The 26,823-nt window shown below is 38.5% G+C and overlaps 1 protein-coding gene across 11 annotated transcripts in view; it reads right to left on the bottom strand.

Annotated features, from left to right (window-relative positions):
* Window positions 1-26,823, bottom strand: part of COL6A3 (collagen type VI alpha 3 chain) — a 115,154-nt gene that overhangs the window by 79,877 nt on the left and 8,454 nt on the right. For 9 of the 11 annotated variants that reach the window (XM_087919547.1, XM_087919549.1, XM_087919548.1 and 6 more), the window contains exons 2-5: window positions 13,437-13,571; window positions 10,931-11,548; window positions 6,144-6,743; window positions 1,887-2,489 (exon numbers count right to left, since the gene is read on the bottom strand). In XM_087919547.1, the coding sequence (XP_087775673.1) occupies window positions 1,887-2,489; window positions 6,144-6,743; window positions 10,931-11,548; window positions 13,437-13,524 (1,909 nt within the window). In that variant the 5' untranslated portion in view covers window positions 13,525-13,571. The remainder of the gene's footprint in view (window positions 1-1,886; window positions 2,490-6,143; window positions 6,744-10,930; window positions 11,549-13,436; window positions 13,572-26,823) is intronic. The other 2 variants (XM_087919557.1, XM_087919558.1) reach the window with 2 other exon arrangements.

The following is a 26,823-nucleotide window of genomic DNA, read 5'->3' as shown; positions in this document are numbered from 1 at the left end:
TTTCTTGATTGCCTAGCACTCCCTACCAGCTTCCCACAAGTAAATATTTTCTTTGCAACTTTGATCAAGTGCTGGCTTCTCCATTGATTTGTGAGAAACTGGCAGAGAGTATTTGAAATGATAATCATATGATGACATCTGGCTGCAGGAGTGCAGTGGCCACAACCCTTTCCAAATTTCCTTCCCAAGGGAGTAATGGATGCCAGCATTCTGTAATTTAGTCCTGGGTTGAAAAATTGTTGTCCTTTGATGCACCATTTTGTCCAATTGATGGTTACAAACAGACATGAGAGATAGTAATATATAGATACAGAGAATTGCAGGCTCTTCAATCAAAACTCCAGGAATGTCTGCATAAATGGAGAACTTGTTTATAAATGTTAGGAATACAATATTTAGAAAAAGTAAAAAGTAAAAGTAAAATATTTTGCTGCCTATTATCCAATGTTCCCCATTAGTACCTATTGTTACCTTATAAAACCCCAATCCATTGAAGAGACTTGAAAAGATTGGGGATGTGGGATGGGGCAATTGGTTTCCATGCAAAATTGGATTAACCTAATCACAGAAGTGTACATTTCTTTAAAAGGAGGAATGTACATTCATATTACATATTTACAAAGAGGAAAGGGGAGAGGAAGAAAATGTATCTTCACAAATAAGGCAACATTTAAGAGCATTTTTAATTTCAGTTCTAAAATAAAAATGTCATCAGTGATATGTACCACGCAAGAAAATATTAGTAAGAAATGTACATTTTGAAAAAGGTTTAAGTTGCAGATTTTACTATATTCTAACTTAAGGGTAATTAAATGCTATCTAGAAAGTTAGCAAATTAATGATGATGTACTGTAACTTCAAAGTGGTTATGAATATTCAACATTATTGGAGAGGCCATTTAGAAAACTAACATTTTGTGATTATAATAAATGTTTTCACCTTCCTTGTGTATTCTATGATAAGATTAGAGTGAACAGTTACATTGCCAGATGGATAGATGATGGAGAAGAAAGTAGATTGACCATCAGGGATTAAATTTCCTATTTAAAAAATCTCCTACCCTCAATCTTAAAATAAATTACATATTGCTAATTTTTTAATGAACTGATTATTATCTAATTATAACATTGATGGGAGAGAAAAAGTATTTCTATTATTTTGGAGGAGGATATACAAGTCTTTAGAAAAAACAATGAATCTATGCATTTCTCTACTAACATCTTATGGATATTAATAAAGAACTAATAGCTGTAAATAATAACTGAATAATTAAATAGTACGGCAACTGAATAAGTGATACCTAATTCCAGCTAACTCAATTTAGCTGAAACATCATGGTGATCAATGGATAAATGGACAATGCTAATAATTTTGAATCTGCCATTTTTACATGTAAGGCAAAAGAAATATATGGAAAAATATATCTCACAATGTTTTCAAATGTTAGCTACAACGCATGCAATATTTTCTATACCGACTTAATTGCCAAAATTAAATTAAATTAGTTAAATATGAACAATAAAAACCTATCCATAAATAATTTCAAGCAATGAATAGACGCTATAGGCAGTTCTTGTTTAGTGACTGCCTTAGTTACGATAGTGATGAAAAAGTAACTTAATAACCATTCCTCTCATTTATGACTTTCACAGGTTAGTAATGTAAAAGAAAGCTGAAGTAAAATAAGTACAGTTGCAATTTCACTTAGTGACTATTTTGCAATGACCAAGTTGCTAGCCCCAACTGTGGTTGCTAAAAGAGGTCTACCTGTATGTACCTGCTGGTGACAGGAATCAAACAGCAATATAAATACATACATACATACATGCATGCATACATACATACATCTTTTTTTTTAAGTGCTAAGTAAAATGAACAGAAGTTACCTTCTGGTGATGGTATTTCCACAATTTTTATAGGGGGTGACTTTATAGATGACAAAACATCAGGAATGATGTTTGTTAGTACAGCTGTGCGGAATTCTGTGGGGATGAAAACTATGCTTGGTTCATAGGCAATTTGTTCAAGTTCGGTACGATCAACATTTCGGGCTCCCACAGCAAGGACCACGATGCCGTTCCTTTTAATTTCTTGTGCTGGTTGGAGAACATCATCTCTGGACACCCCCCCAGTGATCAGAATCAACATGGGAAGCACACCTTCATCAATCCTGGCTCCAGCGGCACTGGTGAAGAAGTTGTTTTTAACAAACTGCAGTGCTGAGCCTGTATTAAGTGTGGCACCACCCATTGGTTTCATTTTCCTAACAGTGGTGGAGATATCTTTTCTTATCTGGAAGCTATTCAAATAAAATTCTGGTCTTACAGTATCTGCATATTGTGCCACTGCAACTTGAGTGAGATCTGGTCCAACTTCCATTTTGTTGATGATTTTGGCCACGAAATCACGAATTGCATTAAAGGCGGCAGTTCCCAATGCAGTAGAACCATCTATCAGGAAGACTATGTCTCTCTTATGGACTTCAACAACTGTAAGCAACAATATATAAGCAGTCAGTGTGCTTATTCATTGAAGAACACTTATACATTCTGAATTGGTACAAGTATTATTAGATAAACATTCCTATTTCTTGTACAAGATATTTACTTTAATTGTTGAGTTACAGTATATTCAAATATATTCAATCTTTATGTTTGTGATTTTTTGGCACTTCAGTATTTCTGCTTAAAACTCATGGGTAATATTCATGCAACTACATTTTTCTGGCTTTACAGTAAAATAACATCAAAGACTGTAAGATTCTGCCTTCCCTTCCCACTTCCATACATAGAAAGACCAAGAGAAGCTGTTATAAACAGCTTTATAACAGCAAAACATACCTAGGTCCAAAACCTACAGAAAACCAACATCAGTAAGTGAACAGATTTATGAATGAGCACACAATTCCAAGAACAAGTTAAAGGGATTTGATATTACCTTGATGATATTCCTATTAAAAATAAATTAACTTATCATTTTGAAATGACATGGTAATGGTTCTCATATGGAATTGTGATGAAAGCTTTATTATTGCAAGATCATGTACTGCTATACAAACTGTCCCAAAGAGTTTCCACAGGAATCCTTTTGCCCAGTCTGCCACAGACACATTTAACTTCAACAATAATTTCCACTTTTCCTCAAAAATGGAACAACGTGCTGTGGTAGGTTAATCTGATTCATCACCCTCCTTCCCTGTTATACTTTAGGATGGGGCTGAAAATATTTTGGGACAGTTAAAATAGTTTTAATTGCGATATTGAATTTTACTGTAAATAGGCATTTGTATGCTACCTTAAGCCAGAAGATAGGTTGTCAGCATGTAAAGGAATGAATGAATGAATGAATGAATGAATGAATGAATGAATACAGAGCAAACTCAGCTCTGAGTGCAAGTAAACTAATTACCTATTGGCATCAATAAGAAATAAGTAATATACATGTGTGTTTCAGACTATACATATCCAATCCCAATAGAAGAATAACTCAGCAAGTTATTAAGGAAGTTGTTGAGATAGTTGCAGCAAGTCAATTACTGAGTATCCTAGATGAAGCAGATCATTTGAATCCTCTTCAGTCCAAAAATGGTGACGTGGCAGGTAATAGATCTTACGGCAAACATGATTCTGACTTAAATGTGAAATTCTCATCAATCACTTTTAGCTCTAAAGATCTATTACTCTGGATGTAAAAGAAGTCCAGTGGTGGGATTCAACATTTTTTACTACTGGCTCTGTGGGCATGACTTGGTGGGCATGGTATGGCTTGGTGGGCATGGCAGGGGAAGGATACTGTAAAATCTCCATTCCCTCCCTACTCCTGGAGGAAGGTTACTGCAAAATCCCATTCCCTCCCTACCCCACTAACCTGCTTTCCAGCTCCGTTCTCCTTTACAAGGCAACAAAAGAAGACCCAGCCAATCAGCTGGGACTTGGGAGGCAGAGAATAGTTGGGGGCAGGGCCAGTCAAAGTTATGGATTTGGGAGTGGGGTCCTAAATAAATAGCACTTGGCCTCTAACCATCTTTTGAGGAAGTATCCTACTATAAAGTACCCTAGATAAAGCAGATTGCCCTCTCCAGTCATTTTCTTTTTTTAAAAAATATAGTTTATTAATTTTACAATTAAAACCAACCGACAATACATACACAAATAAGCTGAAAAAAGCTTATATGTTAGCTTTTATAGCACTATATTATGTTAGCTGGGAATGTTGGTATAATTGGATTGACCAAAGATAAATTATATTTTATAAGGCATAAGAGAAAAATATTAACCTACAACCATGAGGCAGCGATATAAGCAAAGAACAGGTGTGTGAACATGACACAAATTAAGGTTATGGAAAAAAAGACCTTGCAAACTGTAAAAAATAAGAATGCTTTTAACTTTCTTCTTTTCCTTTTTTTTTCTTTCTCTTCTTGTTCTTTTTCTCTCTATTTCCCTTTCTCTCTCTTCTCTAAATTTTTCCTTTTTTGCTTTCCTTTCCCCCTTTCCTTTTTTCAGCTTATTTGTGTATGTATTGTCATTTTCAAGTTTGGTTATGGGACAGAGACAGCATGGATTTCACACATAATCCATTGTAAATTATACTAAATCATAAAGACAAGCCAATTCTATTATTCTAATCCAGACTTCCAGGGGAAAAGCATTAACATTCTCCAAGGCTACCCAGGTAAAAATGTAGCCCTACTTGCCTTTTCAACCTCCCCACCCCACTTTGCTCCTAGGATTTTTTAAAGTTTGAAACAGGGTTGGAAACAGGGCTTGGGCTGGATCTCATTTTTATTCTCTCCAGAATTGCAACGTTCAACTCACAAAAATAGAGAGACAGATTTATGCCTAGAGATTTCAGACTGAAAAATAGGATACTTGACCCATCACCAGGACACTGATGCCTCGCCATTTTTCAATCTGGAATCTGAGTGACAGGAATGATAACTAAGAGTTTCATTCTAGGAGCTGCTTTTATCTTTCAGATCCTGCTGTTCCATAGCAGATCAGATGTAGAGTGAGCACATTTTAAATTGCAGTAGAATCTTTATTTCATTTGGTTGTGAGTTCTCAGTGAGTCTTGTAATGGGTCTCGTGATCAGGTCAGAGTTGTTGGGAGGTGAACTGATGGAGGGGGAGGAATTGCATGGCTTGATTGAGGGTCGATGCTCTCTCTGGTTGACTGTGTGGCTGATTTGGATTCTGAGGGGTTCCTAGGCTGGTTGTAGGTCAATGTGTCTGTTGATGGAATTGTTTGTGGAGTGCCAGGCTTCGATGCACTCACAAGCATGGCGGCTGTAGTATGACCAAAGATTTTTGTGTGTTGCTCCAATCAAACTGGTGCTGTTTGGTATCGGTGTGGGTAGAGATTAAAGATTTGGAATTGTTGGATTTGACTGCCGGATGGTGTTTGTGGATCCTGGTTTTTAACTGACATGATGTTTATCCCATGTAGAATTGGTTACACTGGTTACAGTTGACCCATCAAGACCCATCACAAGACTCACTGATGACTCACAGCTGATCCATCACAAGTCCTGTCACAAGACCCTCACTTGACACACCCACACCTGGAGCCGTTATAAATAGAGGAAATTTGACACTGACATTCACTGAAGATGTTACCTAGCCTGGTAACGCAACATTTGGAAACCAACCCACAAGCTTGGAGAACAAATCTCCACCCTCATCCTACACCCGAGCTACAGATATTTGCCACTATTACAAGTAAAGATTTCCCCCTTGGTTCTCATCTTTTCCATGATGTTTATTCTTTCCCTGAAAAAACTAAGAAGACAGGTGAGTTCTTAAATTTCAGGCAAAACTTTTAAAATTGGCAATGCCATTTGGAATTTCAGAAGCCCTGTTCACGATTGTGGTCAATAATAGTAACATCACTCCTACTTCTTAGTGCATTTTTTAAATGGCAAAGTACATAAGTAAGTCCTACTTTGGTGGGAACATAGCAGCATTCCATGTGCCTTGGTGTATAGTCACGGCAGTACAGTATCTATGTTTATGCAGTTACACATAAGCATCTACCCTCAATCCCATCATTCTCAATCCTCAGGCTACTATCAAACAAATAACATTTGATATAAGAGCAAAAATAACTAAATGCAAGATAACAGTTCATTGAAAAATACATACCTTCTGTAAGAATGGTTGGGGCATCTAACAAAATGAGCCTTTGGGCCACTCCAACAATGTTTGGCAGTAAGAGTTCTTGAAGTTCACCAAGGTTACGTGTATCCAGGGCAGTAAATACGAAGCTTGCATCAGTAGCAATTTGCTGAAGCTCTGCATTGTCAGCATTTTGGACCCCAATGCAAAATGAGAATATACTAGCTTGCTTCATGGCTAAAACTCCTTCTCTTATGTCATCACTAGACTCAACGTTACTTATGAGCACTAAGATCTGTGGCACACCTTCCTCTATTCTGCTGCCTCCTGAGGGGGTGAAGTGGTTTTGCATGACAAAATCAAGAGCATCTCCAATATTAGCTTCCTCGCCACCAAGAATGCTAAGGGCCTTCACTGCCTCTAGAATATCAACTTTTTGGGTATAGCTGTTCAAGGAGAATCCAGTTCTGGGTTCATCACTAAACATAACCACCCCAATGCGTATGAGCTCAGCTCCAACTGAGAGTCTTTCAATTAAATTTGCAATGAAATCACGAATGGCTGAGAAAGTGACAGCGCCGTTCTTTGATCCGTCAATAAGGAAAATAATGTCAGCAGATTCTTGTGCTTGAAAAAAAGAGAAATGCAACAGGTGAAAGCATTAAACCAAGTGAATCCATGCAAGTTGAATAGTGTTCTGACATGTTTCTTTGAAAAACAGCAAGAAACACGATTATGGAGGGGGAAAAACATGTGGTGATCAAAGTCAACGAAACTTTCCTGCCAGTTCTGCATTCTGATTGAATATGAATGATCAGTCTTTGGGAAAATTGCCACAAGGACAGTTTTTGTATTATATATTCTTGCAGATTACTATATTTTGCAATCACAGATGGGCCACTCTCACATTAAAATAAAATGAGGCTCTAAAACAACTTCATCATCAAAGAAATGTGAGCTTTGTACATGAGGGAGAAGCTTTTTTCTATATACAATGCCTTCTTATGCTCCAGGATTTACTTCCTACACCCATAAGATGTGGCAAAATATAAGTGGAAAATGTTTCCATTTTGAGATTTAACATGGATCAGAAATAAGAAACAGTTTAATTGGGAATTCTCTATATATTTACTTCAAAGGGTCTTAAATTAGAGAAAAATACATGGAATTGCATGGCAAAAGAGGCAATCAAGCATTTGTTTTCAAAATACAAATTTGAGTCAAGTAGCTAATGATAATAAATGCAATGGAATAATAATAAAATTATAGGAGTTAAGCAAAATATTTTTAAAGCTCAGAAAAGATTTTAAAGGCCTGTGTTAAAAATGCAACACAATAAATAAAGGATTTTTGGGGAACTGGGAAACATACTTATAAAATGTGTGTTTCAATTTATTAAAGAATTAAATAAATACTTCATTCAAAAGCTGAATGTTTGTATGTGAGTGTATACTTCTGTATCTAAGGATTATTAGATCATTAGATTATATTTATCTCCATATTTTTTAATTATAAGCTACATAAAACCAAAGTGTAAAAGAAAAGAAAGTAAGCATATATAAGTATCCTTGAATTTATGGGAATATAATGTTAACATTACTACAAAAATGTACTTCTGATTTAATTGTTCACATATTACCACTGGATATTCAATCAAGTAATGCAGAATCGTGTTAAAGCGGTAAATCCAATCATAACAATTATCCAACCACATATGTTATGCCTGTTTCTGGATCCACAATAGTGACCCTAATAATTGCATGGAGAATGTATTTTTCAACTGAGAAGATGGATTGTTGACATTATTATGATCATGTAGAATATATTTTCAAGCCTCTCATAGTTGAGTAGAATTTTTAGAGTTATATCCAATCACTCTATAATATTTCTGCTTGCTGGTGAAATAAATATAGATAGTGCTGAATTTGTTTCTTCCTCCGCCTGCACAAGTCTCTGCACCCATCGCTCAGAAAGAACAATGAAAAACCTAGTTGTGTTTATGGAAGGAGATACATGGAACAGTTCACATATTCTAGTAGCCTAAACTTTCTCTTTTACCATCATCTAATCCTGGGTTAACTACTCTCAGACATTTCAATCAAAAGAATATATTATATATAATATTATATACATATATAATTGTGTGTGCGTATGTGTGTGTGTGTGTGTGTGTGTGTGTGTGTGTGTGTGTGTATAAATTTAAGCTTTGTTCAGAATTTCCTGTTTATTATTTTAGTAATCAGATTCTTAGCCATATGGCTATAATCAGTACTAGTACTACATTCCTAAAATTAGGACTTATGAAGTTATGTTCCTTCTTTCTGGCAACTTTTGGGACAGCTTGTTATATAAGCTAACTTTAAAATATACCTCGTAAGAGCCAGTTTGAATATACAATGACTCTCATTCCTTCTAAGCATATTATCTGGTAAAGGTATAGCTCAAAGAGCAGGCACATCTCCTTATCCCTTTTTGACTACTGTTTGTGATGAAGATTTCTTGGAAACTCAGAAAGTTTGAAAAAAAATCTAATTGGATTAACTTTAAAATTGTTTAGATTTTTTTTTTAAATGTATAACTTTCTGATAAATACTGCAAATTGCAAAGAAACAGGAAGACAGTATGTGTAATAGTTGGATAATTAGTCACTGTTGAAGAAGCTTTATACAAACGAATACAATGAAGAGTTGAAGTATGGGTGAAAAGCAGATTAAAGCATGCTTTCCAGAGTTTCAGAACAGCAAAGAACCGATGGCTTGAAAAGGAAGCAGTAACTAAGGTAGTGTGTAATATATACCAAGGCACTTTCAATTTTGAAGTTTCCAATTACACAGAGCATATTGTTGAAGAGTAAACACTTGCAGTTGCTAGAATAGTGAACATCTCTTCCACTGTGCATTTGAAAATGGTTGCTTGTAGTATTCAATATGGGGGCATTGTTAAATTCATAAGGGTGTCATTTGAACTCATGCAAAGAAGATTAATTAATTAGACAACCTGTTAAATTTTTGAAACATCTAATTATTGTTAGAGAAAAATACTTTTTCACTTTATTGTTGGATACAAGTAACCAGCATCATATCTGAACGCATGTAAAAAGAAACATCCATTTTTAGAACAAAAATAACTTTCAGTTATTATATTTTTACCCAATACAAAATTATCACCTTAAGCATTGATACCAGGCTCTGCCTGCAGAGTAGTATGCGTGCTTATGAACTCTTGATAAGTTATTGCCTCAAGGTTCAAGAGTCTTCTGTTAATAAAGGCTAACTAGGAAGTCCTGTTCAGCATCTCATGAAGCTCCCAGAACCCTAATTCATTGAGGGGAGAGACCAACTGCCAGATAGCAGAGTCCCAGAGGGATGAAAGTAGCTATCAGGAAAGTAATTGCAGGAAAGGGAAGTTTCCATTCATGCAATAATAACTCTTTCCCATCTTGGCCCCCATAATTCTCTAAGGATATTCAAAATAATGCATCTTCTATTTACCTCATCTTTTTTGCAATGTGATTTTTTTTAAAACATTGAAATCTAGTTCAATGGATAATCTTCCCTGGAGGTACAGATTTCTCGGATAGACTTTTTTAAAAAGTTATACTTAAATATAGATAGCGTGATGGGCAGAATATAAATCTAATAAATAAATAAAATGATAAAATTAAATCGCATAGCAGAGAGGAGTACTTCCTCTAGGACTCTCATTATTTGCTCTATTCATGAAAACATTTGGCTGCAAATCATGCAGAACCATGATTGAGCCGAAGTGAATAAAGTTAATAAAACAAGGCAAATATTATAAAGCTTTGGGGGCTATTGGGATTTTTTTTTGCAACATAATTCCTTTCATGCATTTTAAGGTATAAAAACAAAGGTCTAAGATTGCAGGATTGCAGAATAATCATTGATACATTTAAATCAATAAGATTTGCTGCTCTATTTCATCATTTTTACTAATTAAATAAAATAAAGTTTTATTCCAGTCAAATTATTTCCTCCCCACTTCTTCTGCTTAATGTAGAGGCGGGATTTACAGGAGATTTCCACTTTAATTCTGTTATCCAGATGGGAGGCAATGACTTCTGGTGCCCTTTCTTCTCTTTGTCCATTTGTATGTCCAGGAGGACAGAGATAATTAGAAAGCTGGAGAGAAGCACAGCCTGAGGAGACTGGCAGGGAAATTACTGTAATGGCAGAAAACCATTATATTGTTGGGGGCGGGTATGACTTTGTTTTGAACCCTTTGAATGTGCATTTTAGGGCTTTTCCAGGCAAACTCTTACAGCTAAGGAGAGGCTAAACATCTCACAATTAATAAATTGTGAAACGTTGTAGGGAAAAGGGGCTTCTCTTTTAGCTACCAGTAACATTAGTCAGATAAACACAGATGTCTTACTCTTTGTATCGTCTATGTCATTTTGTAAAATCTTAAAATACTGTGTATTGTAAGTGCTATAATTGTAGAATTTTATTTGTCTGAATATTACACACTCCCTGGCTGGAGCATTCAAGCATCCAAGCATGGACTAACTCATGCAGTAAACCTGACAGTAATGAAAATATTTGCAACAATATTCTGTTCAGCATCTTTTCCTCTTATCATTTTGCTTGCATTCCTTCTCTACACTGCATGCTATTTTAGTATTAGCCACCCATCATACAAACAGAAAATGTTAATATAGCACTAGAAGTAAAGTTAATTATTGTTACCTTGAAATGCCCTTGAGCTATGTATTAAAATGCTTAAAATGATGGAAAAGTAGCAAATAATTCCCTCAGACACAAATATTGCAACGGCAGAGCAGATTGTTTTACCTGTGATGTCTTTAATCCCTCCTTCTACTCCAGCCATTTCTGGAGTCATGGATGAGCGAATGCTGGCAACTAAGTCTCCTATAATGCCGTGGAGAGCAGTAAAGTTCTCTAGGTTGAATAGGTGTGTATCAAGGGGGTCGCTTGCTATTTCCTTTAATTCCCATTCCACTGCATCCTGCACTCCAATGGCAAACATGTTTACCTCAGCAGTTTTAAGTATAGATGATGGTAGAGCCACATCATCTTGGGATCGTCCGTCCGTTAACACTATAATAATCTGTGGAATACCATTGCTTGCTCTGCTTCCAGCAGCTTTAGTTAGATGGTTCCGAATTAGGAACTCTAATCCTTGTCCAGTCTTGGTTCCTCCCCCCATGTAAGGCATGTGTGAAATATGGAAGAGGACATCTTGCAAAGTATGATAGGTGTTTAACTGGAACTCTGAATGTGGGCTTCCGCTGAACTGGACCAGACCAAACCGAAAATCATTTTCACCCACATCTAATTGTTTTACAACATCATACAAAAACTCCCGAACAAGTTGGAAATGTTCGTTTCCAATGCTCCAAGAGGAATCCACTAGAAATATTATATCAGCAGCAGCACCGATTTTGACATCTTTAAAAAAACACATTGATTTATGATTTTCCAGAGGTCATGGTGGGGAGGAAAATCTTGCACTACATTAATAGCCAGGGTCTTCTTTTATATCACCAACAACACTGAGTTCATTTACACTGGGGCAGATGGAAACTATTCAAATCCTGGAAATTATTCTTGTTTAACAAACATTGAGTGATATGGCCATTTTAGACTTCTAAAGCAGCTTGCAGGAATGCATTTTTCTTGCTAAATTATGCTAGAAAGGTTTCCACTGCAATAGTTTCTGCTTATGGTACGATTTTAGTGTGATTTCCTTGCCTAGGTAAGAAAAACAAGTGCGCTCTTTATATACTTGGTTTCTTCTTCTACAGGGATTTCACAAATTATGGAGTATATTAAAAAATATATTGACTCAGTAGTTCATTGAGGAATACTGAGACTAATCCAGGAGACAAGCGGTATTGAAAGGGGGTAAATCTGGACAGCACTTAATAAGGCCATCTGAAGTTCCATACATGAGTTTCCATTGAGCAGGATCACCCACTTCTTAAATGAATGGCAGGAGATTTTCTGCTTCTCTTCCATCTCTTTCTCTCTCTCTCTCTCTCCCCTAGTTCACATATCCTGTAAAATAGCGGTTCCCCACTTTTATGGCTTGGCAGCCTGGCTGGGGGAGAGAGGAACCAGCCCAGGCATTCACATGCACATGTGCAAGCTGGCCCACTGCTTGCACAAGTTGAGCAGCACACACGTGTTTGTGTGTGCTGGCTCATCATTCATGCAGCCCTGTTACAAACGGGCCACATCCTGGTAGCAGGCCGCAGCCTGGGAGTTGGGAACCCCTGCTATAAAGTCATTAGTTTTGGTTTAGTGCATGCAACTAACCAATGTGGGTTATAAACCATAGTTTATGGCTTAGCATTTTATGAGAACTCAGTTGCTTTAGCATAATCAGTAATTGATTTTCACCATGATACTCAGCAGTCCAATTCCTTTTTGGAGAAAAGTCCCTCCCTCTGTTCCCTGGAATTTGTGTTTTAATTGCTATCCAGCAAGTCAGTGAAACAAAGAAGAAAGAAATGAAGGCACATATTTCCTTCTCTACCCCATACTAAAAGATACTAAAAGGGAAATGCTAAAAGGCAGATACTAAAAAGGGAAAAGTGGAGGTCTGGTGCGGGGGTGGGGGGGAGAGAGTTGCAAATGGAGAGCATTCAGGGGCAGCTGAAAGGAAAAGGCTTTTTGTGGGAATTTTCAGATTTATGTTAAAAAGGTTGTTCTGAAATAAGTTGTTACAGCACTAGTTCCACATTTTCTTACTCTGGTTCATATTAAATATCTTCGTATAGTACCAATATTATAAGAACGTGATGCTGTCTTTGTTCATCAGACAGAAGAAAAGTCAATTTTCAAAATTAATTGAAAATTGTACCAATGCACAATATTTCCCAAATATTTTGTAATATTATTTAATTCTTTACTGCAAGAAAGAAGAATCGAGCATAAAATCAATCATCTGTATCACTGGAAAAAGAACATTTATCTCTTTAGAAATGTAACATATGAAAGTTGGCTCCCTTTCACAAAAATATCTCCATTTTTCGTATGCTGTGTCTATACCATAAATGACAGTTATCTATTCCAGGAGACTCATTTTATAAAGACGAAAAAGGTAGATATAGCAGAGGCAACTGCTTGTTCACCAAGGCAGGCATGCAAGAGATGTGATACATATATTAAATATGTCTATGTACGCATGGCAAAGATTCAAGGATAGACATTGGCAATCGGTACTACAGCAATATACAATAGCAATATATTTTTCCCTTCAAAATTTCCAAGGAAAACTTGGGATAAATTTCATTTTTCAATACTGAATCATTCAAAAATAGAAGACACTTACTTTCTTTAACCTGTGCATCAGCCTCATGATTGCCTAAGAGTAAAAGACAACAGATTGTTGCAAAAATCAAATGGCGATACTTCCTCATTGTGTTTGGTTATGAGTTGTTAGCTTTTCAAAGCATCAGTTTTAGATCTGAAAAGAAATGGAAATATTGTCAGTTAAATGTTCCTGAAACCAAAAATATATCAGGAGTGGGATTCTACCAGTTTGCACTTGTTCGCTAGAACCAGTTAACATTCTAAGCAGTTCAGAGAACCGGTTGTTAGAAGAAATTACTGGCCTAATCCTGTAAGGAAGGCAGGAAGGAAACATTCTGGTGTTGCTTACAGAAACTGCCTCTCCTTTGACCCTTATTACATTCTTGGCAGGACTAGACTTCCTGTCTCAGAAACTTCTCTGGAGTTTTCCCCCCTCCTTTCCTGGTACTTTGCTTATGTGGAGTGATCATCCAAAGTTACAATGGCACTGAAAAAAGTGACTTATGACCATTTTTCACACTTATGACTGTTGCAGCATCCCCACAGTCATGAGAGGCCAGGCGAGGAGATGCGTGCCTCAATGTGAGTGATATTGAGTTGGCCACACCCAGCCAATAACATGACCACCAAGCCATGCCCACCAACTAAGCCACACCCACAGAACCAGTTGTTAAAAAATTTGAATCCCACCCATGAAATATATCATCATCATAATACTGACTTTGTTTTTGTCTTTATGTAGCAAAATGGTGTAATTTCTTCATTATAAAATATCTCACTGATGTTCATAAGAAGACTTTTTTCTTACCTTTTCTGATACCAGTTAATGCTAGCTGAGAAACAATTTACTGCAGTGTTTTACTGACATTCAGGTATCTTCCAATGAAACCAATTACCAAATTTGGACCAAGCAGCATCTCCTATTCTTTCCCTCACCTCTCCCAAAATAATTCTGACTTTGGACTTGGCTAAGTGAGACACACCTTTGAAAAAGTTCCCAATGTTGTAACCTCAATGCCATGCAAGTTCAACTAGTGGCTTAGAATATTCAATTCAAAGTTTTCTGCTTAGAATCAAGGAAGCATTTGGCCACCTGCATTCTGTATCCAGTATTTCGTGAGCTTCCTCTCCCTCAAATGCATATACAGGAAATCCTTGTTTACTGACCGTTACTTCAGTGACCATATTTAGGACAGTGCCAAAAAAAAAGGAGATTTACAAGCAATCCTCAAACTTGCAGTCACTGCAGTATCTCTGCAATCACCTAATTGTGAATTGAGCACTTGGCAACTGGTGCTCATTTACAATAGTCATAGTATCCCACAGTTATGTGATCACCATTTATGACCATCACCAAATCAATGGGGAAGCCAGCTCAAAGTCACAAGTCACCGTTGCAAAATGTCATGCTTAACAACTGTGGGTGATTCACTTAATGACTGCAACTAGAACTTATGTCATAAGTTGGTATGGTCACATGACATTTCACTTTGCCACTGTGGCCTTAGCAACAGAGTTGCTTATCCCAATTATGGTTGGAACACGAGGACTACTTGCAAATGGAATTATCTCTTTACAATTAACTGAGAGTTTTATCATTTCAATTCAGTTTACTTCATTTCAAATTCTGAGCTTATTAATGAAATTCTGCCCCAGGTTTGTAAGAAAAATAAACTGTCAAAAATACACCAATTAGCAATAAAGAGTTCCAGTTCGTGACACAGTCAGAAACTGAGTATCATCTGAGAAGTTAATTGATACAAAGTATATGATCATAATCAGGGCTAAAATCCCATTGATGATTTCTTTTAGAAAACATTTGAAAGTTCTTTTGTTGGGAACAGAAATAAAACAAGCTGCTAAATCCTGACCATGAGACTGACCATGATTCGATAAATAGGAAGGTTTAGGCCTTCTGTATACTTAAGTTACAAGCATGAACATTAGATTCAGTTCAAATAGGAGATATTGAATATGATGGTCAATTTGAATCCAGATGTGCTACTTCTTCACCACCTTGGAAACAGAGTTACATTGAGCTCAAGAGGAAATTGTTATCCTGGCAAAACAGAATATGCAAAAATGCATATTTCTCTGTCAGGGCATATAGAATTTTGCTGTTGGAAAACTATTTTCATATGTGGATGGATGGATGAGGATTATGATGAAGAAACTGATGAAGAAGCTTGGGATTCATGTGAATACCAAGAAATAGGGTTAGAGGTTAAACTGAATGTTTGAAGAACACTCCTTCTACAATACAAAAGTAAGGCTGTCTTTTCCAGCACTATGGGAATTTTTTCTGCCTAAACCCACTGTATTTGAGGCAAGCCAGCCAACTATTTCATGTGCAGCTCTTCCTATGCTTACATACGTGCATAAATATCTGAAAGGATCTGTAATCTAAGCAAACACATTGTTTCTTTAATTATACAAATATGGCAAGGACAGCCGTTTTCTCCTTTGAAGGAGAATGCACATGCAATTCAAGGAAAGCCATTTCCTCCAAAGAACAGCGCTCAGAGTAGAGGAAGTTCAGATGTTCTAATATCAAGTTCCAAGAATGTAGCAGAAAAATATATTTCACAAACACACGCACTGCTGCAGTGCCAATAAGCTCAGATGTGCAAAGTGATGAAAGTAGCGTTTCATAGGGAAAGAACGCTCTAAGACTGCTCAGGGCCTCTGGTGGGGGTTGAACCCAGCAGAAAGCTTACATGGAATTGCTGTTTGAGCCAGCTGCCTCAGCTTTTGCAGGACTCTCTGCAAATAGCGAGAGGGACAGACTGGGTTGAACTGAATTCAAGCAGAAGCAAATCCCTCTGTTAATTCTTAGAGTAAAGGAAGCTCAAGGGCTGCTTTTATTCTCCCCTTCCTCATTTCAGATAGTCTCTACATGCAGAGAACAAGTTCCTTTCCTGTCCTATCCAATTACCTTTTTTCCTTCCTCTTCCCTTATTATATTCCCCATGCCAGGAGTCTGTTGTCTCTTCTCTTCTAATAATAATACAGATACTGATACTAATTATATTACATTATCTTCTATTTAGTGTTCTCTTTTCCAGGACAAATAGGGTCTTATTGTGTCACCAGATTGTCTGGATTTAAACCAGACGAGATGAAATTGAAATCAGAGAGAAAGACTAACTTCTGCTGCTGAAAGACCAACTTCAAGTCTCTTCTTTTCCTGAACTATATTGACTAGCAATTACAGGATGACTGTTTTATTTTGGGAACTAGTGCGATCTCCTCTCCTCTTTCTCTTTTCCCCTGTCCATTTTGTGTCATGACTTTTAGAATGCAAGTTCATAGAGAAGGACTGATTTTTAAAGTAAATCACTCAGAAGACCATTTTAACTGAAGAGCATGATAATAGCATTTTCAATCTATCAATAATCTATGACAAATTCATGCTCTCTACACAAGCTAAGTAATTGGATACTTGGGATATATGAATGACATTGCGGAAAGAGGGGAAGAGATGCTGCCTAGGAAACAATCAGACAAGACTGGCAGGAGTGGCTTAAAAGTCAGAGAAAGAAACTTAAGGGATCAAGCAGTTTAAAAAGGCAGCAGGAAGTCTTGCAAGATTCTGTTAATGTAGCCTTACAATAAAGTAACTTTAGTTTATCTAGTCATGTTTCCTGCCTGATTTACCTGGGTAGTTAGAATTTGATACCAAATTCAGGTATTCTAAAGTTTGAACAAAACATATTGTGGATATTTTAACATGACTGGCTTCTTTTTTATATGGAAAAAAACCAAAATCCAAGCCTTACAGCCGTGATGGCGAACCTATGACACGCGTTCTAGAAGTGGCACACAGAGTTACTTGTGCCAGTATGAGAGAGGTCGCCCGGAAGAGCCCCACTGCGCATGCGCTCCCCACTAGCCAGCTGGTTGTCGGGTATCTGCCGTGTATGTGTGGGGGAGACATGCATGTGGGAGGCACATGTGCATGCGCAGAGGTGTGCAGTGCTGGGGGGGGGGTCACACACAAGGGTGGGATTCCACCAGTTTGCACCTATTAGTTACAACTGGTTAACATTCTAAGCAGTTCGGAGAACCGGTTGTTAGAAGAAATTACTGGCCTAATCCTGTAAGGAAGGCAGGAAGGAAACATTCTGGTGTTGCTTACAGAAACTGCCTCTCCCTTAACCCTTATTACATTCTTGGCAGGACTAGACTTCCTGTCTCAGGAACTTCTCTGGAGTTTTTTTCCCCTCCTTTGCTGATACTTTGCTTGTGTGGAGTGACCATTCAAAGTTACAATGGCACTGAAAAAAGTGACTTATGACCATTTTTCACATTTACGACTGTTGCAGCATCTCCACAATCATGAGAGGCCAGGCAAGGACATGTGTGCCTCGATGTGAGTGATGTTGAGTAGGCCACACCTAGCCAGTCACATGATCACCAACTAAGCCACGGCCACCAACTAAGCCACGCCCACAGAACTGGTTGTTAAAAATTTTGAATCCAACCCCTGATCATGCATTTATGTGCAAGGCACGTAGTGTGCATGCAGGGGGGGGTGCACAAGCATGCACAGGGAGTGGGGGGAGTTGCGTGCGCATTGCATCATGGGTGCAGGCATGCAACCACACTTTTGGTACGCAACATGGAGAAGGTTAGCCATCACTGCCATAGAGTCTTGGAGTGTGCATTAGCCAATCAGCAATAGTCAGATTTTCATCTCTGCTGCCATTTGATTGCAGTTTTTTTCCAAGAAGAAAAGGGGGAGGGAAAGAAATTAAACACACTTTCAAGAACTGTTTAAGATGTTTTAATAAAATCCTCTGCTGGGATCGCAAATTAACTTTTAAATATTTTGCTATGGGCAATAAATTAATATGCTATAATCAATGTTGTCTTTGCCTGTTCTACATATGTTATAATAAATCAAATTCTGCCAGAAAGTTTTCTGGAAGTGAATGTGAGCATTGTGTTTCAATCAATTTGTGCAATGGGGTGAATGTTCTCATCAGACTAAGCTCTCTGCCCATTAACTTTCCCAATCAAGTATGTACAAATAGCATATCTAGAAAGATATACTGGAGAATTGGTTGCAAAGAGCAGTAATTGTAATTTAAAAGAGAGCTTAGTTTAATAAAATTTATGTTGAAAAAGTGAAGCTTCTTTAGATTTGTATCATCACATTAGTAGTTCACAATTTAATTGTGAGTTTGGAGTTTAATTGTAAACTTTGGAGTTTAAAGATTATCCATAAGTGTGCTCATTTGCAAATCCAAATTTAGAATAACAAAACTGGAACAGACCTTGGAGGTCTTCTACTCCAATACCCTTCTCAACCAGGAGACCGTATAACATTCCAGACAAATGGATGTGGAAGACTGTTATCATGTCACCTATACTCCTTTTCTTGGTTAGACTAAACATACCTAATTCTTTTAACCATTCATTGAACGATTTAGCCTCCAGTCTCCTAATCATCTTTGTTACCATTTTCTGCACTGTTTCTAGAGTCTCCACATCTTTTTTGTATTATTGTGACCAGAACTGGAGATAGTATTCCAAATGTGATCTTCCCAGTACAGAATAAAACAGTACTATGACTTCACACGGTCTTGATACTATCCCTCCATTGATGCAGCCTAGGACTGCTGAAGTCTAAGTAATTAAGTCACTTTGTTAAAGAACGCAATAAGTTTGTCTGGCATAATATATATGTTTTAACACCCATATTGGCTTCTAGTAATAACTAGAAAGTATCAAGAGTGATTGGTAGCTAAGCCAATCCCAGTCAGGAAATATTGTTTTGAATCTTTTAGCTTACAGTGTATGTGGCTGAGTACACAGGACACAGGTATATAAAATTGTACCAAGTATGAAAACATAAGTTTTTCTTTCTGTCACACAATGTTAAATCACTTGTTCTTTCATAAACTTAAAACAAGTGAAGAACCGGCATCAATAAGAGGAAACACTGTTCAGTATAAAACATAATTAATGAACACAGGGTTTCCTGTGCCCAGGGGTGATAACGGCAATTCATTTCGATTGTTGTAAGAAAGGAAACAAATAGACTAGAGTAGACAAGACTAAATTAGAGTAGACTAGAACAGAACAGAATATAATTCTTTATTGGCCAAAGTGTGATTAGATACACAAGAAATTTGTTTTCAGTGCGTAAGCTCTCAATGTACATACAACAATAGAGATAAGCAACAAAATTATAGTCAACATAAGGAGATAGGTAATAGGGAAGATGAGAATCATGATGGTAATACTACCCTTTTAGATAGTTTCACAGTGTTGTGGGAATTAGTTGTAAAAAAATAAATTTAGAGAGAATTAAACTATAGGTACTGATGTTGCTAACTGTTCATTACCTGTTGAATCACAGCTAGCATATCTTAAATGACAATGAAAAGAGGTTGTTGCTTTCTTGTCCAAACAGTCATCTTCCTGGACAATCCAGTTGGTTACTATGGGACATAGAATGCTGGGCTAAATGGTCTATTAGCTTGATCTACAGATGTATTTCAATTGGACTTGTGCAGAAGGGTCTGCTTTTGAGTCATTCATCTTGAGTCATTCATTCTTAGTGCCATTGTACAAATTGTGCTGGAGCCAAGTCCTGGGAGTTTTCTACTGAACTGACTTCTGTTACCTGTTTGTAATTCAGAAGATCAGCAGTAGAATTCCATCATTTCCCCCTTATCCTAGAAGTCTGTATTTCATAAGAGTGGCATGGGTGGAGAACGTGTGGTTGGTAACATACTTTATTACATACAAAAGCTTATTGAGTTCTGAAAGGTTTCTTATTTTCTCCCAAAACATTCATTTTCCTCTTGTGAGCTTAAACTACTGTATCAGAAGCTTACTTATAAATAAGATTTATTTAAAAAAAATTACACATACACCTTTTGTATGACAGAACCGCTAGGATTTTTTAAATTTTTTTACCCTCTCTTCTCTATTTACTTGTAATTTTCCACAGCATTAGTATAAAAAGACTGCTCTGAAAAAGTAATATTAGAACAAGAAAGGCGTGACCTGTCTCTTATTGGTTAAACCAATGTCTCTGACAGAGGCAACAAAATAAAAAATCGTTATCTATCCCTCTTTCCATCCCTTTTTTGAATTTTGTATAATAGACTTGGGAACTTTGCTGAGTTTGAAGTCACTCTAAGAGAAGTAATTGGATGCTGGGCCTGCTAAGACAGCATTGAGAATAGCAATAGCACTTAGATTTAGATACTGCTTTACAGTGCTTTATAGCCCTCTCTAAGCGGTTTTACAGAGCCAGCCTATTACCCCCAACAATATGGGTCCTCATTTTACCCACCTCGGAAGGATGGAAGCTATAGAACTGGTTGTTATGATTCTGTGCAGTTTGGAAAACCGGCAAATTGTGCACCGGGCTGGCCCCGCCCCTCTCCACCTGCCCCTCCCCTCCCCGCCTAATCAGTCCTTATCGTTTTTGCACATCATGTGCATGCCCGACATCACTGACTGCATTCTCCCCTGCCTAGTCACTCCTTAAGGTATTTCTTTTTTTCCTTCTGACAATCAGTTGTTCCTACAATCAGCTGTTCCTATGATCAGCTGTGCCCTGATTCTCCTCACTGTCTTACTGCTTTGCCCAGGAGGCTTCCCTGAGGCCCAGGAAGGCAAAAAATGGAGGAGGCTTCCCTGAGGCCCAGAAGGCCCCAAAATGGAGCATGGAGGGTGCTGGGTGCCCTGCCCAGGCTCCATTTTTTTCCTTCCTGAGCCCCAGGGAAGCCTTCTGGGAGCAAAAATGCCCCTTAGGAGACTTTCCTGAGACCCAGAAGGTCTAAAAATGGGGGGGGGGCTGCAACAAAAGAAACCACACCCACCCAGTCACATGGCCATGGCCAGGTAGCCACGCCCAGTTAGCCATGTCCACAGAACCGGTTGTTAAAAAAAATTGAATCCCACTCCTGGATGGAAGGCTGAGTCAACCTTGAGCCTGGTAGGATTTGAACTGCCATATTGCAGGCAGCCGATAGTCAGCAGAAGTGGCCTGCAGTACAGGACTCTAACCACTGTGCCACTGAGGCTCTTCACTTTTCCTTTCTTTCTCCTTCTTTTGGCACATGACCGTCGTTGTCTTATTAAGTTTCTTTCAACATGTAAAAATCAAGAAAAAAAAGTCAAGAAAATGATTGGCCTAGTAATGGGAGAAGATAGAAGGAAGTGATGGGCAGCAGGGAGAAAGCCTTTATTGCATTTTTTCCATCTCATATAACTTTGAAGGTATGCCTTTTTAAAAAAGCACGTGCATTTACATTTTTATTTTGGTATCTTTTTATAAAAGCCAAAAAAATCTTTTCTTCATCATTTTCTTCTTTTCTTACTACCTATTAAGATTCCATTAATATTGTGAATAAAAGTTCAAGTATTTGAGTGTCAGGGCGTGCCACTTTGCACTTGTTAGGAATGATAGTCACCTAACAGTTGGGTTGGCAATATATAAACCAGGATAGTAATTTAATACTGTATCTTTAAGAAAATGCTGTAATTGTGATTGGCTGAGGTTCCTCCAACGGCCATAAGATGGAGCCAGAAACCTGGTTTGTTTCTTCTTGTATGTCCTGTGTTGCCGTATTTCCTGATTGTCGTTCTGCTTGGATTGCTGTGAGTCTTGCAACTGTTAGCAAACTCTGTTTACTGAACTTTGTTTATGATACTTGACTTCGTTTTTGGATTATCCCTGGACTGATATTAACTGCTTTAACCATGTATGATTTGGACTGTTTGTTGGACTTTGTTTACCCGTTTACTGGAAGTAAAACCTACATTTTACTAGTCAGTGTATCTGTATGCTGGTAGTGCGTTATTCAACATCATTCTCACTATGTTTCCCTTAGTGCACTCATTCTCCTAACGGTTGCTGGGTGGGTGACAATGATTACTGACAATGATTACTGTGTGAGAGAGGGATGGAGGAGGGAGATGGCTTTGAGGAAAAATTAAAAACAGGAAAGAGGGATAAAAAATAAACAGTTCCCAGAAGCAGAGAACTATAGCCAATACTATACCATCATCTGCATGCAAGAGTACATTCATATCCTCAACAACACATCTTTAATGTCTCTACAAGTGTTCCTGCTCAACAATAATGGCATTCTTTCTGTCATCAGGCACAGATGGAGTTTTCATACACATGGAACTAGTCAGATACTCACTCCATAAGTAAACCACAGTCATATTTTAATATATTTCCAGTTACAACAGCTATGCCTGAATCCTTCCATTTTTCCAACATTTTCATTTATGATTTCCATTTTTTCCAACCTATTAGAGAAAAATTTCAACCAATGTTCTGAGAGACAATTCATTCAGAAATATGTACAGTGTGTAGAATGGAAATAAATTTTGATGAAGAAGTTTTGTTTATCAGCTGAAATTAATGTATGGTTGTGAATATGAAAAACTGAGTGAAACCAGATTGATAACCATTATCAGAAGACAACATTATAAACAGGGGTGTGATTCTACCGGTTCGGACCAGTTCAGGCAAACCAGCTGTTAAAGTAACAGCTGGTTCGCTGAACCGGTATTTCAAATGACTGGCTGGCCCCATCCCTCCTGCCCCTCCCCTCCCAGGAGTCTCCACGTGGCCCATTTTCGATGGACGTAAGTGCAGGATCTGCGCGGAGACTCTGGGAGCGGGGAAAATGGGCCTTCCAGCAGTCCGGAAATGGGCCTGTTTCCGGCTTCCAATGGCCTGCCAGAAGCTGTTTTCACCCTCACAGAGGGAAGACCTCTGGACCCTTGGGAGGGCGAAAAACGGCCTTCTCAGAAAAACTGGAAGTGGCAAAATGGGCCTATTTCCAGCTTCTGGTGGTCCTCCAGAGGCCTGGGGAGATGGTTTCACCCTCCCAAAGGCCCAGGGGAGGCCTCTGAACCCTCGGGAGAGCGAAAATGGCCTCCCATGGTCTCTGGAGGCCCACCAGAAGCCGGAAACAGGAAGTTACAGTAGGCCACACCCACCATGGCCACATCAACCCAGCAACCGGGCAGCGAACCAGTTGCTGAGATTTTTGAATCCCATCTCTGATTATAAAAACTTTTCAAATCTATATGCAAAATTATTCACATTGAATAGTTGTTCCTTAATTGTTAAAATGCTCCTGCTTCATGGTTGATTTCACTAGTAGCTCTGAAGGAATACCATTTTCAGACTTAAGATAAAAATGATGAAAAACACTTATCAAGCCTCCCCTCCCCTACACTGAAATGCCTTAGGAGGGTGCAATAAGGGGAAGGGAATTTATCATTTAAATATTAATGTTGAGAATAAAGTGTTTTTAATTTGATTTAATTAATTTTGGCATTATTAATTCCATGTTATCTGTGGTTTAAGTCATATCCGAGGGCCTGGTCCATGAAGACTTGCATAGATGGGCTGACTAGGTTGATTTGCATCAGAGGGCCAGGAAAACAAGCGGCTAGGATATACTTTCTTACCAGAAATCTTCTTTCTCTGGTATAGGCCACGCAGGTCTGTTGCCCATATACAAACAGCGCCCATAAGATTTGCCTGCAAATTACAGCCTATTGGCCTGTTAAGGATAATAAGCAAACTCTATCTAAACATCTATATACTAATTGATTGGATTGATTCAGAGCATATACTGGCTGATATGCAATCAGGCTTTTCAGTCTGGATACTCTATATATGGTCATGACCTTATTTTTCAATGTCTGGTGAAAAATTTACATCTAAAGTAGGCTCTATGCTGTTTACTGCATTTATTGATTTTACATCTGCATTTGATCTAGTTTCCAGAGCAAGGCTCTGGACAAAGCTTCTTTGATGGACAGTTACTTTTGCTCATGCATAGCCTCTATAGTAGTAGTGTCAAATTGGTGGCCCGCAGCCTGGATACATCACATGCAGGTCACACCCACCTGACAACGCAAAGGATATGTCACGATACATCACATGACACCATAGATGGTATTCAGCCAGTTCTGGAGAACCGGTAGCGGAAATTTTGAGTAGTTTGGAGAACTGGCAAATACCACCTCTGACTGGCCACGCTCCCATCTATTCTCTGTCTCCCGAGTCCCAGCTGATCAGCTGGGTCTTCTTTTGTGCCCTGCACAGGAGAACAGAACTGGAAAGCAGGTTAGTGAGGTGGGGAGGGAATGGGATTTTACAGTATCCTTCCCCTGCCACATCCACCAAGCCACACCATGCCCACCAAGCCAAGCCCACAGAACTTGTAGTAAAAAAAATTTGAATACCACCCCTGCATGACACAATCATTTGACACCCGTGCTCTATAAGAACTCCAGATTCAAAGTCCATTGCAGTATGAAGGGCCACTAGCTAATGAATTCCAACTCACAAAGGAGTAAGTGAGGATATTTCTTGGCCCTTCCTCTGTTAATTAATATATAAATTCAGTTGCTGCCAAAATGAATCAGTTAAAATAAGGATCTTCAAACTTGGAAAGTTTAAGACTTGTGGATTTCAACTTCCAGAATTCCTGAGATAACATGACTGAAGGAGGAATTCTGGGAGTTGAAGTCCACAAGCCTTAAAGCTGTCAAGTTTGAAGACCCCTGAATTAGAATATCACCCACCACAATTAGCAAACAAGCATATTGCTTCTTTACTATATGCAGATGACATACACCTCTGTCACAAATATTTATTGAATTCAAATAGTCCTGAATGCCTTTACCATGTATTGCTTAGAGGATGCTTTCAAAATCAATCATAGTAAAACCAATATTCTGATTTTTGTAAAGAGACCTAAACATGCATTGAGGATAAATGGCCAGAATATCAAACAAGTTAAAATCTTTAAATATTTGGGCATGAATTTTCATAGTTCCACAAAATGTGGTGCACATCAAATGCTCAGAAATAGTGGCTGAAATCCAATCTTTCCATTTCTCTAGAAAAGCACAGTATACACCAGTAGTACCAAAGTTATTTTGAGCTAAGGCTTATGCACAACTACTTTTTCAGTGCCTACCTAGGACTCTGTCCCTTTTTTGCCTCTCTCAAAAATGTTCAGCCTAACTTTCTAAGTGTCATATTGCAAGTAGCCCCTGTGTTTCTAATATAGGTCTAAGGGGGTGGGGGTGGGGCAGAGGTGGTATTCAGCAGGTTCTGAGCAGTTCTAGAGAACCGGTAGTGGAAATTTTGAGTAGTTCGGAGAACCGGTAATGGAAATTTTGAGTAGTTCAGAATACCACCTCTGACTGGCCCCACCCCCATCTATTCTCTGCCTCCCTAGCTGATTGGCTGAGTCTTCTTTTGTTGCCCTGCACAGGAGAACAGAGGTGGAACGCAGGATAGTGGGGTGGGGAGGGAATGGGGATTTTGCAGTAATCTTCCCCCTCCACGCCCACCAAGCCACACCCACAGAACTGGTAGTAAAAAAAAAAATGGAATCCCACCACTATTCTGATTCTGCTTTATTTATATATGGATGAGAAAAGATGTAAAGGATTGGTAGCAGCTGTAAGCACTTGGGCAATGCCAGCTATGCAATTTTGTAAAAACATGTTGACAACTCCCGCAACCAGAGGTGGTATTCAGCGGTAGCGGAAATTTTGAGTAGTTTGTAGATCCAGCAAATACCACCTCTGACTGGAGATTTTACAGTGTCCTTCCCCTGAAACGCCCACCAAGCCATGCCCACAGAACTGGTAGTAAAAATATTTGAATCCCACCACTGGGATTCCGACCCTCTGCTGTTGGGCCCATCTGCCCGCCTGGTCTCCCATACTAACCTTTAGGTCCTGCTTTTGAAGCGCAGCTGCTTTGTGCAGATTGCCGTGCGGCAGCTGCTGAAGTGACAGGGACAGTGCAGGATTGCAGGAGGTGAGTTGGAAAGTGTGTGCGTTTGCAGAAAGTGCACCCACCAAGCTATACCCACCAAACCGGTGGTAAAATTTTTTGAAACGTACCACTGGGGTATTCACTTCTGTTGTAACGTTCTGCCCACAGCAGATCTGGAGGGCCAATATAAAAAAAAATCCATATGTGATGAGACTGTACCCATGTGGACAAGGGGTCATTGAAATTACAGCTCCTATCCTGTTTTATTGCCCCCCTCTAGAGGGGACCCTATAGAAGGGATGCGTGACTAAGACGCTGAGCTTGTCGATCAGAAAGGTTGGCAGTTCGGTAGTTCGAATGCCTAGCACCGCGTAATGGAGTGAGCTTCTGCCAACCTAGCAGTTCGAAAGCATGTAAAAATGCAAGTAGAAAAATAGGGACCACTTTGGTGGGAAGGTAACAGCCTTCCGTGCACCTTTCGCATTTAGTCATGCTGGCCACATGACCACGGAGATGTTTTTGGACAGTGCTGGCTCTTCAGCTTTATAACGGAGATGAGCACTGCCCCTAGAGTTGGAAATTACTAGCACGTATGCGCGAGGGGAACCTT

The sequence above is a fragment of the Pseudonaja textilis genome, chromosome 1 (genome assembly GCF_049901715.1).
Source record: "Pseudonaja textilis isolate UNSWEBS1 chromosome 1, rPseTex1.2, whole genome shotgun sequence".
In the NCBI taxonomy this organism is placed as follows: domain Eukaryota; kingdom Metazoa; phylum Chordata; class Lepidosauria; order Squamata; family Elapidae; genus Pseudonaja; species Pseudonaja textilis.
This window is presented reverse-complemented; position numbering and strand designations above follow the sequence as displayed.